At 40.9% G+C, this 13,801-nt stretch overlaps 1 protein-coding gene across 3 annotated transcripts in view; it reads left to right on the top strand.

The window, feature by feature from the left end:
- Nucleotides 1-7,489, top strand: part of ankrd50l (ankyrin repeat domain 50-like) — a 40,767-nt gene extending 33,278 nt beyond the window's left edge. For all 3 annotated transcript variants that reach the window (XM_028435781.1, XM_028435780.1, XM_028435782.1), the window contains 2 exons: nucleotides 1,424-1,635; nucleotides 3,037-7,489. In XM_028435781.1, coding sequence (XP_028291582.1) covers nucleotides 1,424-1,635; nucleotides 3,037-6,569 — 3,745 coding nt within the window. In that variant the 3' untranslated portion in view covers nucleotides 6,570-7,489. The remainder of the gene's footprint in view (nucleotides 1-1,423; nucleotides 1,636-3,036) is intronic.
- The last annotated feature ends 6,312 nt before the right edge of the window (nucleotides 7,490-13,801 follow it).

Genomic DNA, 13,801 nt, shown 5'->3' with positions numbered 1-13,801 from the left:
CTGGAGGGGCATGATTGGAAGGAACTGCCTGCCAAACTTAAATCTGGGTGCTGTTTAGTTATTGGACTTCTGCACTAGTAGCAGTTTGTCCATAACAACCACTATTTTCAAGCATATGGCTGCCCATAGTTCATAGTCATAGTTCGAGCAATCAATGCAAATCACAAATCAGTCAGTCAAATCAGAATGCAATCACAGTTTCAGGCAATCCCAATATAAGCCTTGTTTCTGAAAATAAATCATCTTACAAGGATCAAATTTCTCCAATGAGTCCAGAACCCGATAAAAATAAATCCTAATGCCGGCAATAACTAACTACTCAGTTATATTGTTTGCAGGCCTGAATGTTGCTTGGGTACGTTGTAATTTTAACCATGACATTCCCATGACACATTTTCATCAATTATAACTTCCAAAAACCTAAACTCATATGTTCTCAATCTGAAAAAAGATAAATAAACTTGAGGATTCCTTTTTATTACCAAAATGTATAAACTTAGTTTTGTTTAAATTAAATGATAACGTATTTTCATGAAACCAGAATTTAAGTTTTACCATTGCATTTTCATTTTCAATATTCATTTTCATGTCCTGAACAGAAATAATGAGTATCATCTGCAAACAACATGAACTTAAATAATTTAGAACACAGATGTCATTTATATATAAAATAAACAGTTTAGGTACCAAAACGGAACCTTGTTAGACCCCACATTCTATCCCTAAACATGCTGGTTTATAATTAGCTGACTGCACATGTTGTCTGTTTAATCAATTCAAAACTCCTCTCACACTGTATGTACTCATCTTAGAGAGGAAAATTGACTGATCAACAGTGGAAAATGCTTTCTTAAGATCTATAAACACCCCTATTGTATATTTTTAATGTCAATTTATGTTGTAATGTGTTATTTTCAACATTGCTTAAGCTGTAGACCTCGACTAGATTTGAACTAAAACCATAAAGATACTCATAAGATTATTATCAATAAAACAATTTAATTTTCGAACAGTCTTTTGAGCACTTTAGAGAATTGTGAAAGCAATGATCTTTTAAAAAGTTTACTTTCATTCTGACTTCAGGTCTCTTTTCTTGTCATGGACTTTTTGTAGTCTTCTTTTTCTCTGTTCTGTAGTCTTCATTTTTCTCAGTTTATAAACTAGTTATCATTATCCCATCCTAACACATGATATGTCTTAGGTTAGGATATCTTCTATGAAGCCTGTCTGGAATAAGTACAAATAGCTGAAAGGAGCAAAAGCTAAAGAGCAAAAATGAACATCCACTTTAGTGGACAGTAATATACGTATGTGCTGGTTCTCATAAGGGTATGACTCAAACATTCACATTTTTTGCATTTTTGGAAACAGGTTTGACCTTCAGTGCCTGCTTCTAAGAAATAAACTTCCTCTTCCTCCACAGAGCCGTGTTGGGACCGTTACTGGACCTTCCACCTCCTGCACAGACCTTGATGGTGATTGTTGACTCTTTGGATCATGGACTGCTCAGTGAAGCTGGAAAAGGTGGATCCATTGCAATGCTCCTCGCCACCAATCAACATCTGCTGCCCAACTGGCTACTGCTGGTCTGCACTGTCCGACGCCACAACAAGCCAGTGTGCAAGATGTTTTCAGGTATAGACAGTGTGTGTGTGTGTGTGTGTGTCGCGTGTGTGTGTCGCGTGTGCTGGCACGTCGCCTTAGCCAATCATAATCGCTCACCTTGTTTTTAACCCGCCTCCTCTTGCTGGCACATGTGTAAAAACACTGACTCTGATTGGCTACCATGAAACATGACGCCGCCTTAGCCAGTCATAATCGCTCACCTCGTTTTTTAACCCACCTCCTCACAACAGCTGAGTAAGAAGCTGGGGATGCTTTCGGATAAAAGTTTATTTAATCAATGCATGTAACGCACCGCATTTAACGTTCAGTAATGATAACGGCGTTGTAATGGCATAAAAAGTAATTAGTTAGATTACTCCGTTACTGAAAAACAAACGCCGTTACCTAACGCCGTTATTTTAAATGCCTTTATTCCAAACACTGGGTATAGATAATAAATGTACTACAGGTGACAGGGAACCAGAAATAGCATTTGTCATGCAAACTTTCCACTCAAGGTTTATGCCACTACTTTTAAAAAAAAAACTTTATTTTGGCAGAAACATCAAGCAATGCAAATGAGAAAATACTGTTATGAAACCACAAAAATGCAAAAATAGCTTTTAAGATGTTATGTAACTTTGGTTTAAAAGGCTGCGGAGCGAGGCTTTTGTTTGGTTGCTGCCTGTCTCGAGACATGTTGCAAATTTGAAGTATATTGTGTTGAGAAGTTATTCCTACTTTTTTGACCTTTATGACCTTTATTTTTTTTGAAGACCGTTACTGTTTTCTTCATTGTGTAATTTAGAGTGACAACATTCGAATGACCATATCTTCTTTAAATGATTTATATATATATATATACATATATATATATATATATATATATATATATATATATATGCTTCTTTACATGATAATTGACTCATTTCAATAATATAATTGCAATAACAAAATATGCATTGTTGTCTTAAAAAGACAGCAATGCAACAATGTAGTGTTGACCTTTGAGAGCATGTGCAGACAAAGAAAAAAAAACAATAATAATAATAATATTTGACTTTCAGAATCTGTAAATAACTCATGTTCCTGATTTTTTCATTCCCCATCACATATCCAATTAAATTCTTGGTGACAAAAGTTTTTGTACTTGCTTGTGACCGTCGCCAGTACTCCCTGTTAACATACCCAAGCGATTACAACAAAATACATATAAAATAGAGTAAAAACTATTTAATTGTTTATTCTTTCAAACGTTTATGAGCCATAGAGAGCAGTGCAGTTGATTATGTTTACTAAACTGCTTGGTGCCATTTATGAAATAAAAAAATATTAAAATGTTGGAACAATGTTTTTTCTCTAGGGTTTATCATGATGCATCTCACAAGATATGGATTGTATCTTAAAAAAAATTATTAATCTGTGTTATAGGTTTCCGACGACTCTGCCTGGATGATTTGCGGAAGTCACAAGTAGTCCGAGATGTGCAGCAGTACATCCTCTGCCGGCTTGATAAAGAAATAGCGCTTCGTCGTCAACTGACCCCAGATACGGCCGATATGCTAAATCTGCTTCACATCAAGAGTGGTGGCTGCTTCCTCATTTTGGAGCGGGTTCTGGATGGTGTGACCGCTGCACTAATTGGACTGCGGGAAATCCGAGACATTCCTGGGACTCTCAATGGGCTTTACCTTTGGCTGTGCCAGAGGCTGTTCCCCAGGGGGCTCTTCACCTACATCAGACCTCTCCTCAATGTTTTGTTGGCAGCGCCGAGGCCCCTCACACCTCAGCAGTTACTGACAGCCGTTTGGACACAAGACAACACACTAAAGCTTCAGGACCTGCAGAACAAACTTCAAACCCTGTCTACACTACTCATTGATGGGCCTCAAGGCACCAAATTACTTTTTCATGCCAGCTTTACAGAGTGGCTTACTGACGTCAAGTACTGCACACAAAAATATCTCTGCTGTAGGGCAGAGGGTCACAGCATGCTTGCAATGGCTTTGAGCGTACAGGGATACAACTTGAATATTGAGGACATTTGCCAGCTTGCTACACACCTAATTTACTCAGATTACCACCGAGACAAACCTGCATTATTGGCACTCTGGATGCTTTGGACAGACATACCTACACTTACTCCCAGCTGTAGCAAAAGCCTTGTGACATCAATGGCTCAGCTTCCTCCACAAGTCTGCAGGAATGTCACTCAACTGTTGATTGAAAGTGGTCTCGTGTCTGCTGCATGTTTGTTGGATCAAGATGTAAATGTTGGACAAAATTGTGTTTGTGGAGAAAGGACTAACGGTGCAGGGGCATTCGAAAAGGAGCTCTCTATAAAGAAGCTATTGGACAGCGGAGTGTCTGTGAACCATCCCAATTCTCCAGATGGACAGACTTTGCTAGCACACTTTGCTCACGAAGGTTCTTCTAATGTTGTTGAACTTCTCCTGGGACGTGGAGCTGATCCACTTATTTGTGATAATCAGGGTCAAACACCATTCACTTTAGCCTCAAGGCAGGGTCATGTGAATGTGTTATCTCTGTTCCTGGAATGGATAAAGAGCCAACACTCAAGTACTGTGGTGAAGATGTTGGAGCATGTTGATAATGAAGGCTGGACAGCATTGCGTTCTGCAGCTTGGGGAGGACATGGTGAGGTGGTTAAGCTACTGCTCAATGCAGGAGCACATGTAGATGGTTGTGACAGTGAAGGACGCACAGCTCTGAGAGCAGCTGCGTGGGGAGGTCATGATCAAATTGTTCTCACACTGCTGGACTATGGAGCACAGGTTGATAAAGCTGACAGCAAGGGCCGCACACCCCTTATCGCTGCTGCCTATATGGGACATCATGAGGCTGTGGAGAATTTGCTGAACCACAATGCAGAGGTAAACTTAGCAGATGGAGATGGACGAACAGCGTTGTCTGTCGCTGCCTTCTGCGTCCCGACTGCTCCAGGGATTAAAGGCTTTGGTGAAGTAGCAAGTATGTTACTGGAGCACGGAGCAGATCCAAGGCACAGAGATCACGACGGAATGACTCCACTGCTTCTGGCAGCTTATGAGGGAAATGATGATGTTGTTGAGCTTCTATTAGAGGCCGGAGCTGATGTAGATGAAACTGCTGGCCCTGATAGCTTTGTCCATGCTGCAGCTGCTGTCACTCCTCTCCTGGCAGCTGCAGCCATGGGTCACATTAAAACAGTGTCGCGGCTGCTTTTCTGGGGAGCAGCCGTGGACGCCATTGACTCTGAAGGTAGAACTGCCCTCTGCTTAGCAGCTGCTAGAGGAAGCACAGAGGTTGTCCGAGCCTTGCTGGACCGAGGCCTGGATGAGAACCATAAGGATGACCTGGGCTGGACTCCTCTTCATGCCGCAGCCTGCGATGGCCACAGGGCTGTTTGTGCTTCACTGACGGAATGTGGCAGCATGGCCCGTGTTGGGGAAATGGACATTGAGGGACGAACACCTCTAATACTGGCTGCTCAAGATGGTCATTGGAGTACTGTGAGGCTGCTGCTGGACCGGCGTTCTCCCATTGACCACAGGGCATATAATGGACACTCAGCACTGAGCGCGGCTTCCCTGGAGGGCCATCCTGATGTCGCCGATCTGTTGATGAAGCGAGGAGCTGATACGGATGTCAGAGATGCAGAGGGACGACCTCTGCTCTACCTCCTAGCTTTGGAGGGTAATCTTGAAATGGCCACTCTGCTCATAGAAAAAGGTGGAGTGCCCCTGGAGTCTCGAGACTCAGAAGGTCGCACAGCACTTCATGTAGCTTCCTGGCAGGGATGTTGGGAGATCGTTGAGCTACTTTTGAACCATGGGGCAAACCCTAATGCACAAGATTCAGGAGGAAGACCACCTTTGCATTCAGTAGCTTGGACAGGACATGCAAAAGTAGGACAGTGCCTCCTGGAAGCCACTGCTATTAATGTACACCTTGCTTGTCATCAAAGAGCAACAGCTTTGAGTATTGCTGCCCAAGCCGGGCATGCTAACATTGTTGAAATGCTTCTGGAAAAAGGAGCAAATCCAGATCACATAGACAAATATGGCCGTAGTCCTATCAAAGTGGCTTGGAAACACAGACACTTTAACATTGTCAGACTCCTGGAACGTCACGGGGCCACACCATACAAAGGACAAGTGCCCAATTCAAGTAGTGTATCTCCTGCTAAACCTAAGATCCTCTCCTCAGGAAATTTAGATAATGATGGAGTAGAAGCAATAGCTACTGCTTCTTCTTCCATATCTTCTCCCAGCTCCACTGCAGAGCGTTTTCACTCCCAAAACTCCTCTACCTGCCACTCATTAGCCACGGTACAGACAGTGCCCGCCGATAGCCTCAGCTTCACCCAACAGATCCAGCAGCACTCACTGCCTCGCAGCCGTAGCCGCCCCTCCACCCTCCCTCCACCAGGGAGTTCGGGCACAGGCAGTCTCCATGGAAGTAGCAAGAGGAATCCCAAAGGCAGTCCTTCTCCTATGTGCAAAATCACTGCAATGGTCCACAGCTTTGAACCTCCACAGACAGCTCTATTGTCTGGACTTGAGTGTCATGAGAAAATGACTAAACAAGGCTCAAGCTTAATCAAAGCAGACAGGACTAATTACACGGGTGGAAAATGGCACTCAGTCATGACTTCTCTTGGGCTAACACCAGGACAGGACTTTCCTCTTGGTGCTAAAAATAGAGAGAGTCCTCCTTTGGGATACCCATTCAGGCTACAGAGCCCCCTTCAAAGAGATGTTTGGGATTCTGAACCCAAGAAGGATATTTTGTCACCTGCCTGCCACAGTTTTAGCCTCACTCCATCTTGTAGTGCCTTAAAAGAGGACATCATGGTCAGCATGTCAACAACAGACCCACATCTGAATCTGAAACAAGCCATGAAACTGCAGTTTGAGGGACCCACTAGTGTGGCCTTATACAAGAGGGAGACATCCCTGTGATACCAACTCAAGTAACCCAAGTTTGCTCTTGTGTAATTTTAGGTGTGCCTCTAATGTAAGCATTTCTGTCTATATGGGTTCAGGGGTAACTGTTGAAAAGATTAAATAAAGTTAAATAGAAAACGTCATTCACATTATCTGTGATGCCATTAAAAAAAATCCTTTAAAACCTGTTATCAGTGCAGAACAACTGCGAGAGCTGAATGGTTTGATTCTTGGTACAAAGCTGCACTATGTAACAACAGAAAAATTGCATGACTGAAAAGCGTTCACTAAAAATAAGGCATATGTTGAATGGACACCTTTATTCATTTTTCCTCTTTAACTAAATAAATCACATTGCCTGTTGAGACAAGACAGCATTTTGTTCACATAATTATCTCACTGTATTGTATGCTAAAAGAAAGATTATATGTCCAACCTTATCCAATTATAGAAGCCACAGGCAAGTTTCTTACACACATATCACTGTTGTATTTCAGAATAACAGGGCAATGTTCTCACATATTTAGCAGAGTGATGAAATAACTCGCTTTTATATATTATGTATTAGTCATAAATTGAATGCGGAAAGAAGAATTCTCTATTCATTTCTGATGCTACTGGCCGGGCCTGATCACTAAACACAATCTGATACACAATCATAGACACAGAAACACTTCACTGTCTCAGTTAATTTGGAGACTCCAATTAATGTAAAGTTCTTGTTTTTAGACTGAGCGAGAAAAACTGAAAATTCTGGAGGAATCCAATGTTAACCATAAAGAACATGCAGATTTAAATCTTAATGATACCTTTTTTGCAGTGACGTACCTTGACCACTAGGGTTGGGAAGGCACGTTGCAAATCGAGACCCCCAATGACAATTTTATATGTTTCTGCTGGCAAGTGTTAATCAAACAAAATCAACATCGTACAACACCATTAAAGAAACATATGCAATTATTCAATAGCAGCCTCCATACTCTCCCAACAAGATATATCTTATGACACGGCAGCGCATTCGTTGTTTGTGTTGGAAACACAGAAACATAGAGAAAATGACAACAACAACTCAGAACAGCCTCAGCGAGGCGCAACCACAAAGCCAACCCTTCCTTTTGTACTATTCACTGTGGAAAGTACCAACAATGTTCTGACTTTACCTTTGCTGAAGGTCTAGTAGCTCAGGTGTTGGTCTCCCATCTTTTAAAAACTGCAGTTTTTCCTCAAAAGAAAGTTTCTTTATCGTCTCTAGCGCTGTCATCCTTCCTGTAGTGTTATCCCGCCCACTCGCTGCAGAAGTTACGTTGGATCAATTCACTAATGAACTGTGAACTTACGTATAGCATTTAGCATAGCATAGTTACATCCAAAGGCAGTGTAGAGAGTTGCCTTTTTACATAAATGGTTTTCATCTTGGGGAACTGACTGCACATGCGCTATGGAAACAGAGGCAGAGCAGCAATGTGCTTTTGGGAGGGGGTGTGGCCCCCTCCTGCCGTACAGCGGAATGAGACTGTGCAGCGGCTCTGCCGTACCAGGAAATAGCGATGTTTAGTCAGTTGGTCTATGAAACGCACAAAATGCTGACACTTTCAAACTTATAGGTACTGTAGGCTATCAGAAATTGAAAAATAATTCATTTATAATTATATTATAATTAAAACAAATTATCAAAATATCCAATCACCCTTGGGTAGGCACTGCCTACCTTGCCTACCCTGAGTGCACGTCACTGCTTTTTTGGTATTTTATTGTTTAGATTTATAGTACTTATTTTATTGAAATTTAACCGGCAATCAACAGTGTAAGTGAAAACTGGACCAAACTAGATAGATAGTGTGTGATTTTTTTTTTTTTTTGTATCAATCAATGCAGATTTTGTTTGCGTTTCCTTACTTTAAATGCCCGTGATTGAGATTTGATCAATTATGCAGTGAGCTCATTCTCAGGATAATACAGCAGTTGAAGCCCATGCATGTGTTTTGTGTTTTTGGGAGGTATCAATCAGATCTCTGTGGTAACCATGCATTCCCAAGTTTTAAAGTGTTGGGAAAAAAAGCAGATTTCTACAAATTTGTGGGTGTTTTTAAGTATTTTTAGATGAAAGAGAGGAAGTAATCTTTGTCTCCACCCCCTTCAGTAAAAACGAAGGTGGAACGAACTGAATGACACAGAAACAACATTCCTGTTTCTGCAATGCAAATCTCTCATAGATACAATCAGGCTTATTCATTTAAAGTGCAAAGGTAATTGTGTTTAATTAAATTTAAACGTGTTTAATTTAGTTTTTGGGGGGTTTGCAGAAGTTTTGCAAAAAGTTATTTGTAGGTGTTGTTTATGAAGTTAGGAGCCAAGCATTGTTACAAAACTTGATGACCTTTTATGACATATTGTTTTTGCCTATAAAACAGGGTCTTTTGATATTTGGAGTTTCAAATTTCAGTTTCCCTGCTTTTAATTGGCCTACCACCGTTTGTAGCTGTAACCAGTAAACTCTATGACCCTGTGTGGGATTGTGACTCATTAGAAAACACAAAAGTCAGTAACTAAATCCACACAAAAGGATCACCGTGGGTCTGTTACAAGCAGTAAGGAAAGTGAACAAAAGACCAGACAAAGTGATCAAGGAAAGAGAAGGGATTTTAATACCAAACCACAGTACATAATATACCATACATTTCTAGTTTTTCATCATTTTATGTTATATTTTTCGAGTGAAAATGGAAAGCTGAGATTTGTATGTGTGTATATTTGTAGTTACATCTCATGAACTTTGGCTATCGAATGACCAACATCACAAGAGACACATTTGAAAGCAAGGCTTTGCATATCCACCCATCCTGTACCAGTTTGCAGTAGTGGTGCATTTGTAACATTTCTATTTTAAAAAAAAAAAAAAACTGTGACCCAATTAAACAGGGTAACAGTAGAAACTTTGAGATCTTTATCAAATATTTGCTTTCATGAACTAAAGTTTGCACTTATTAGTTTTGAATCATGGAAACCCTTTTTATTTACTAGGCATAAGGCATAAAAAGGGCTTGACCAACCAAAGCAGAGATTTTCAAAATAAAGTTGCTGCACTTTTATCTTCTATCTATCTATTAAATTAATGTTTAATTTCATATTAAAGATTGTTTCGAACTAAGTGCCTTTTGAAAAGAAGTATTGTAAATGTTCTGGACCTGCTTTTTCATGTTAATGGTATTTTACTTTTAAAGCCTTGTGTGTGGTATTTTACTTGCAAAGACTAAAATGTAGGCTTTTTTCCTGCTCACTTGACATTTTTTTCTGTTTCTATCAGCTGCACTCTGACTCCTGATCTGTCTATAGTACATTTATAAATGTGTTGATAAAAACTTTGACTGAACACGTTGTAGTTTGATTTGTCCATACACTGTGCCGTTTCTGGGTACTTTTGCCATTTGTGTGTCAGCGATGACCTACTTTGCAGTTTTGTACAGAAAAACAGATACTGTTTATTACTGGAATGTACTACTACTAATGTGCTACTACTGAATCTTTTGGCTTTACTAGTACTACTTGTACACTAAACAGTGTATTGTACAGTACTATTAGTGAGATATTTTGAGAATACTGGTAGTACTCGTAAATAAAGAATTGTTTTACAAGTAAAGGTTTTTGGCGCACTTACTAGTAAAGCAAAATTGTTTATTAGTAGACAATGTCGTGTTACTAGAAATTTATTTTATGTCGACTAACGAGAAGTCAATCTCACAAGAATAATGTGCTTTGAAAGTGTGTGTGGAAATGGTATAAAGCACACCTGACAGACAGGTTTGCAAAGTAAACAGCATGCACATGCAGGGAAGCAGATACTTAAATATTGATTTTGCATTTTATAGAACCAGCAACAATCTGGTCTAACAGTATAGGTTGGCATGTATGTATTTAATAATGTGTCCACTCTTACTGTATTGGTGTGCACTGCTGTTCCATCACAGCCAAGGAGTCATGGAGGCTGTAGTTTTTGTGAGCCATGTATAGTTCATTTTTGGCCCCAATTGCAATTCATACTTTGATCATGCTTAGTCTTTTATATTTTATTAAGTCTATAAAAGTAGTAAAAGGTGCTAACATGTGAAAAAACATGCTTCTAATTCTCTTTAATATGAGCAGTGTGGCTTTGTTTAGGAGCCATGAACATCTTTACTGTTACTCAAGGAAAAAAACATTAGAGATTATTCAAATTGGAGCTGTTGTTGTACAAATCTGCATAGACAATTGTAATAAAATCCAAATTTGTTGTATTTTTTTTTTTTTTTTTTTTTCGCAGATTACTCCGTTTGATAAAACCCCAATTTAAATCAATATATGGTATGCCATCCTTTGGAAAAGTAATATCAGTGCCTGCTTCTCTAACGAAAGGTTTAATTGATCTCACCATCATTGTTACATCCTCTCATCCTACGACAGCTAAAGTGAGCATATTTGCCACTGTTAATAACTTAACTGAGACTAAGCTGAGGACGGAAAGGGCTTTGAGTGATGTAAGGAAGGAAAAATGTGGAAGGCAGGATAACAAGCTCACATGAGGAGAACAATGAAGAAACAGGAAGGCTGATCAGTTTGGAAACAGCTGATGGTAAACTGGTGGAGTTACAAAAAGGGAGACAGGAAGAGAAGAAGCTGCAACTCAACAACAAAAAGGGAAATACCTCCTTTGAGGGTAAAGCCTTTAAGCAAAAAATATTCACCTTGTGGCCTATGAGCCACATCTGCTTCATAAACCTTAGCATCTTTTTTTATCAAAAGAAAGATGCTAAAGAAACACCTTTTACGGATTGTTCAGAAATGTTGCGATAAATTCTGACGATTTTGAACACAATACTATGAAGCGCCTCCATGCAGGCATGTGGTGTTGATGCTGAGTGAAAACATCTTTGTGTCAGGCTCAGGGCTGTTGTGGCACCCAAAATCAGATAGAAAATTTGGAAGGAATAATGTTCATCAAATCCTGTGTAACCAAACAAAGTAAAACTAATCCCTAAAAATACTAACACCAAACATGTATTCACTGGGAAAAATCCAAAAAACAGACCGTAGAACACTGCAGAGACAACCATTGCACATAACCAGCAAACGCACTGTGTTTAAAGGGCCCATGTTACGCTAAATTGACTTTTCTGTGCTTTAAACATCAAAAAAGTGCTATTTGGGCTTCACACACATGCTTAAAGTGCTTTTATCATTGATTCCCTCAATTGTTAGTTAGAGGGTGATTTGCTCCTTTCTTACTGCAGGGTGAGCCCAAACACCTCGCTCCAATTTGATGCCGCATTCCCACTTTGATGACAAAGTCATCAAAGCTGGAGAAGTGCGCCTCCAGGAAGCTCTCTGCCGTAATTGACATGTAAACAGACACGCCCATGAAGGTGAGCATGTCAGCGTTCTTCTTGCAGTGCTATGTATGTATTTTCTACAGTCTATGTATGTACCGGCGAACGCCCCGCCCCCACACTCTGTCTCATGTTTATAAAGCAGAATGAGCTCAGCTACGGAGTGGGTGGGAGGAGGGCGGGCCGTCCTCTGGCCCTACTAGGGGTCACCGTGCAGGGAGGAGGAAGTCAGTGTTCTGTCTATAGACACGCCAACTCATGAATATGCATAAGTAGGCTGCAAATCAGCCTGTTTGTGTAGAGTTGCTCAGAAAGTAACTTTTCAGAGGCAAAAACAGGCGAGTTTGGGAAAATAAACCTCAAATACTATGTTTTTTGGGTTCTTAGAACAAATGGAGATGGGTAAAAAATGACATGAAACCTTTAAGAACTCCTCAAAATGTGGGCTTCCGGCGTAGCGAGCAATGGAGTAGGACGCGTGCATGTGGAGCTCCTGCAGAATTTATTCAAATTCAACATCTTGGTGGTTATTATACCGTCTGACTTTATCAAACCTCTGACATACTGTATATCTCTGTGACCTGGTCGATAAGAACAATCAGAATGCCTGCTAAAATGAATAAAGGAGGAGGTGCGACTCAGACTCTGATCCGGCCTGCTCAGCTACCTAAAGCCTCGACAAGCGGTGATTCACCTGGCCGGGATAATACCTGTGTTGAGGCGGCAGGGATACAGGCCGGCTTCGATCAACGCGCACTTCTTGAGTCACTCCGAGACGACATCTCCCAAATGTTCAAAGCCGAACTAAAAGCTGCACTGGGCGACGATCTAAATTCAATCAAAAGTGAACTTAAAGCCATGAAGACCGAGCTTTCAACCAGCATAGCATCGGTCCAGGCGAGCATGGCGGGGCTAACAAGCACGGTGGCCGACATGGAACAATGCCTCTCTACATGCACGGACGATATCACGGCGATCGAAGGGACTGTGAAACGGCTTTCTGCAGACGTGGAAAGACTTGAAAATAAGTGTGAAGACTTAGAATCGAGATCACGTCGTAATAATATCCGAATTATCGGCATTCCCGAAGACGCTAACATAGCTCCGAATGCATTAGCAGGCATGCTAAAAGAGGCCTTCGGCCTCGATGCAGCACCACGACTGGATCGGGCACACCGTACGCTTCAACCGAAGCCAAAGCCAGGACAACGGCCTCGAGCAGTCATAGCCAGACTCCACTACTTTTCTGACAGTGTGGACATTCTCCGGAAGGCGAGGGAGCTGAGGAACGTCAAGATTCGGGACATGACCATTGCTGTGTTCCCGGACCTCACAGCTAAAACCGCCCGAGAACGCGCTGCTTTTAACAACGTGAGACGAAGGCTTCGAGAAATCCCGGACCTTCGGTTCGGGATACTACACCCTGCCCGTCTTCGTGTGACATATAAGGGAGTTGAAAAGGAATTCAAGACCCCGGAGGAGGCCGATGCTTACCTGGACAAGCTGAAGGTGGATGGAGACTGAAGTGACAACAATATGAATAGGTACTCCGTGGCTAGTGAGTAGGTAAACGATATTGGAGAACATTTTCAGTATGTGACATTGGACAGATTATCTAAATTGTTTTGGGATTAAAACATGGACATTTGATGCGCTGTTTTGATTATATTTCATTTTGGAGTTTAGTTTACGTTTGGACATTATCACAGCGCACGTTTATTTTGATATCGAATGAAGGTGTTTGGGAGAGAGCCCACTTTGGTTAAACTGTATGTTTTAGAGGCTTAAAATACAACAATTTCGATTTATTGGTGTCTCTCTCTGTCGCTCTCTTTTTCTCCCCACTGAAAGCTTAAAATATACTTTGATATGGTTTAAATTGGATAT

This window comes from Gouania willdenowi, chromosome 21 (genome assembly GCF_900634775.1).
Source record: "Gouania willdenowi chromosome 21, fGouWil2.1, whole genome shotgun sequence".
NCBI lineage: Eukaryota > Metazoa > Chordata > Actinopteri > Blenniiformes > Gobiesocidae > Gouania > Gouania willdenowi.
This window is presented reverse-complemented; position numbering and strand designations above follow the sequence as displayed.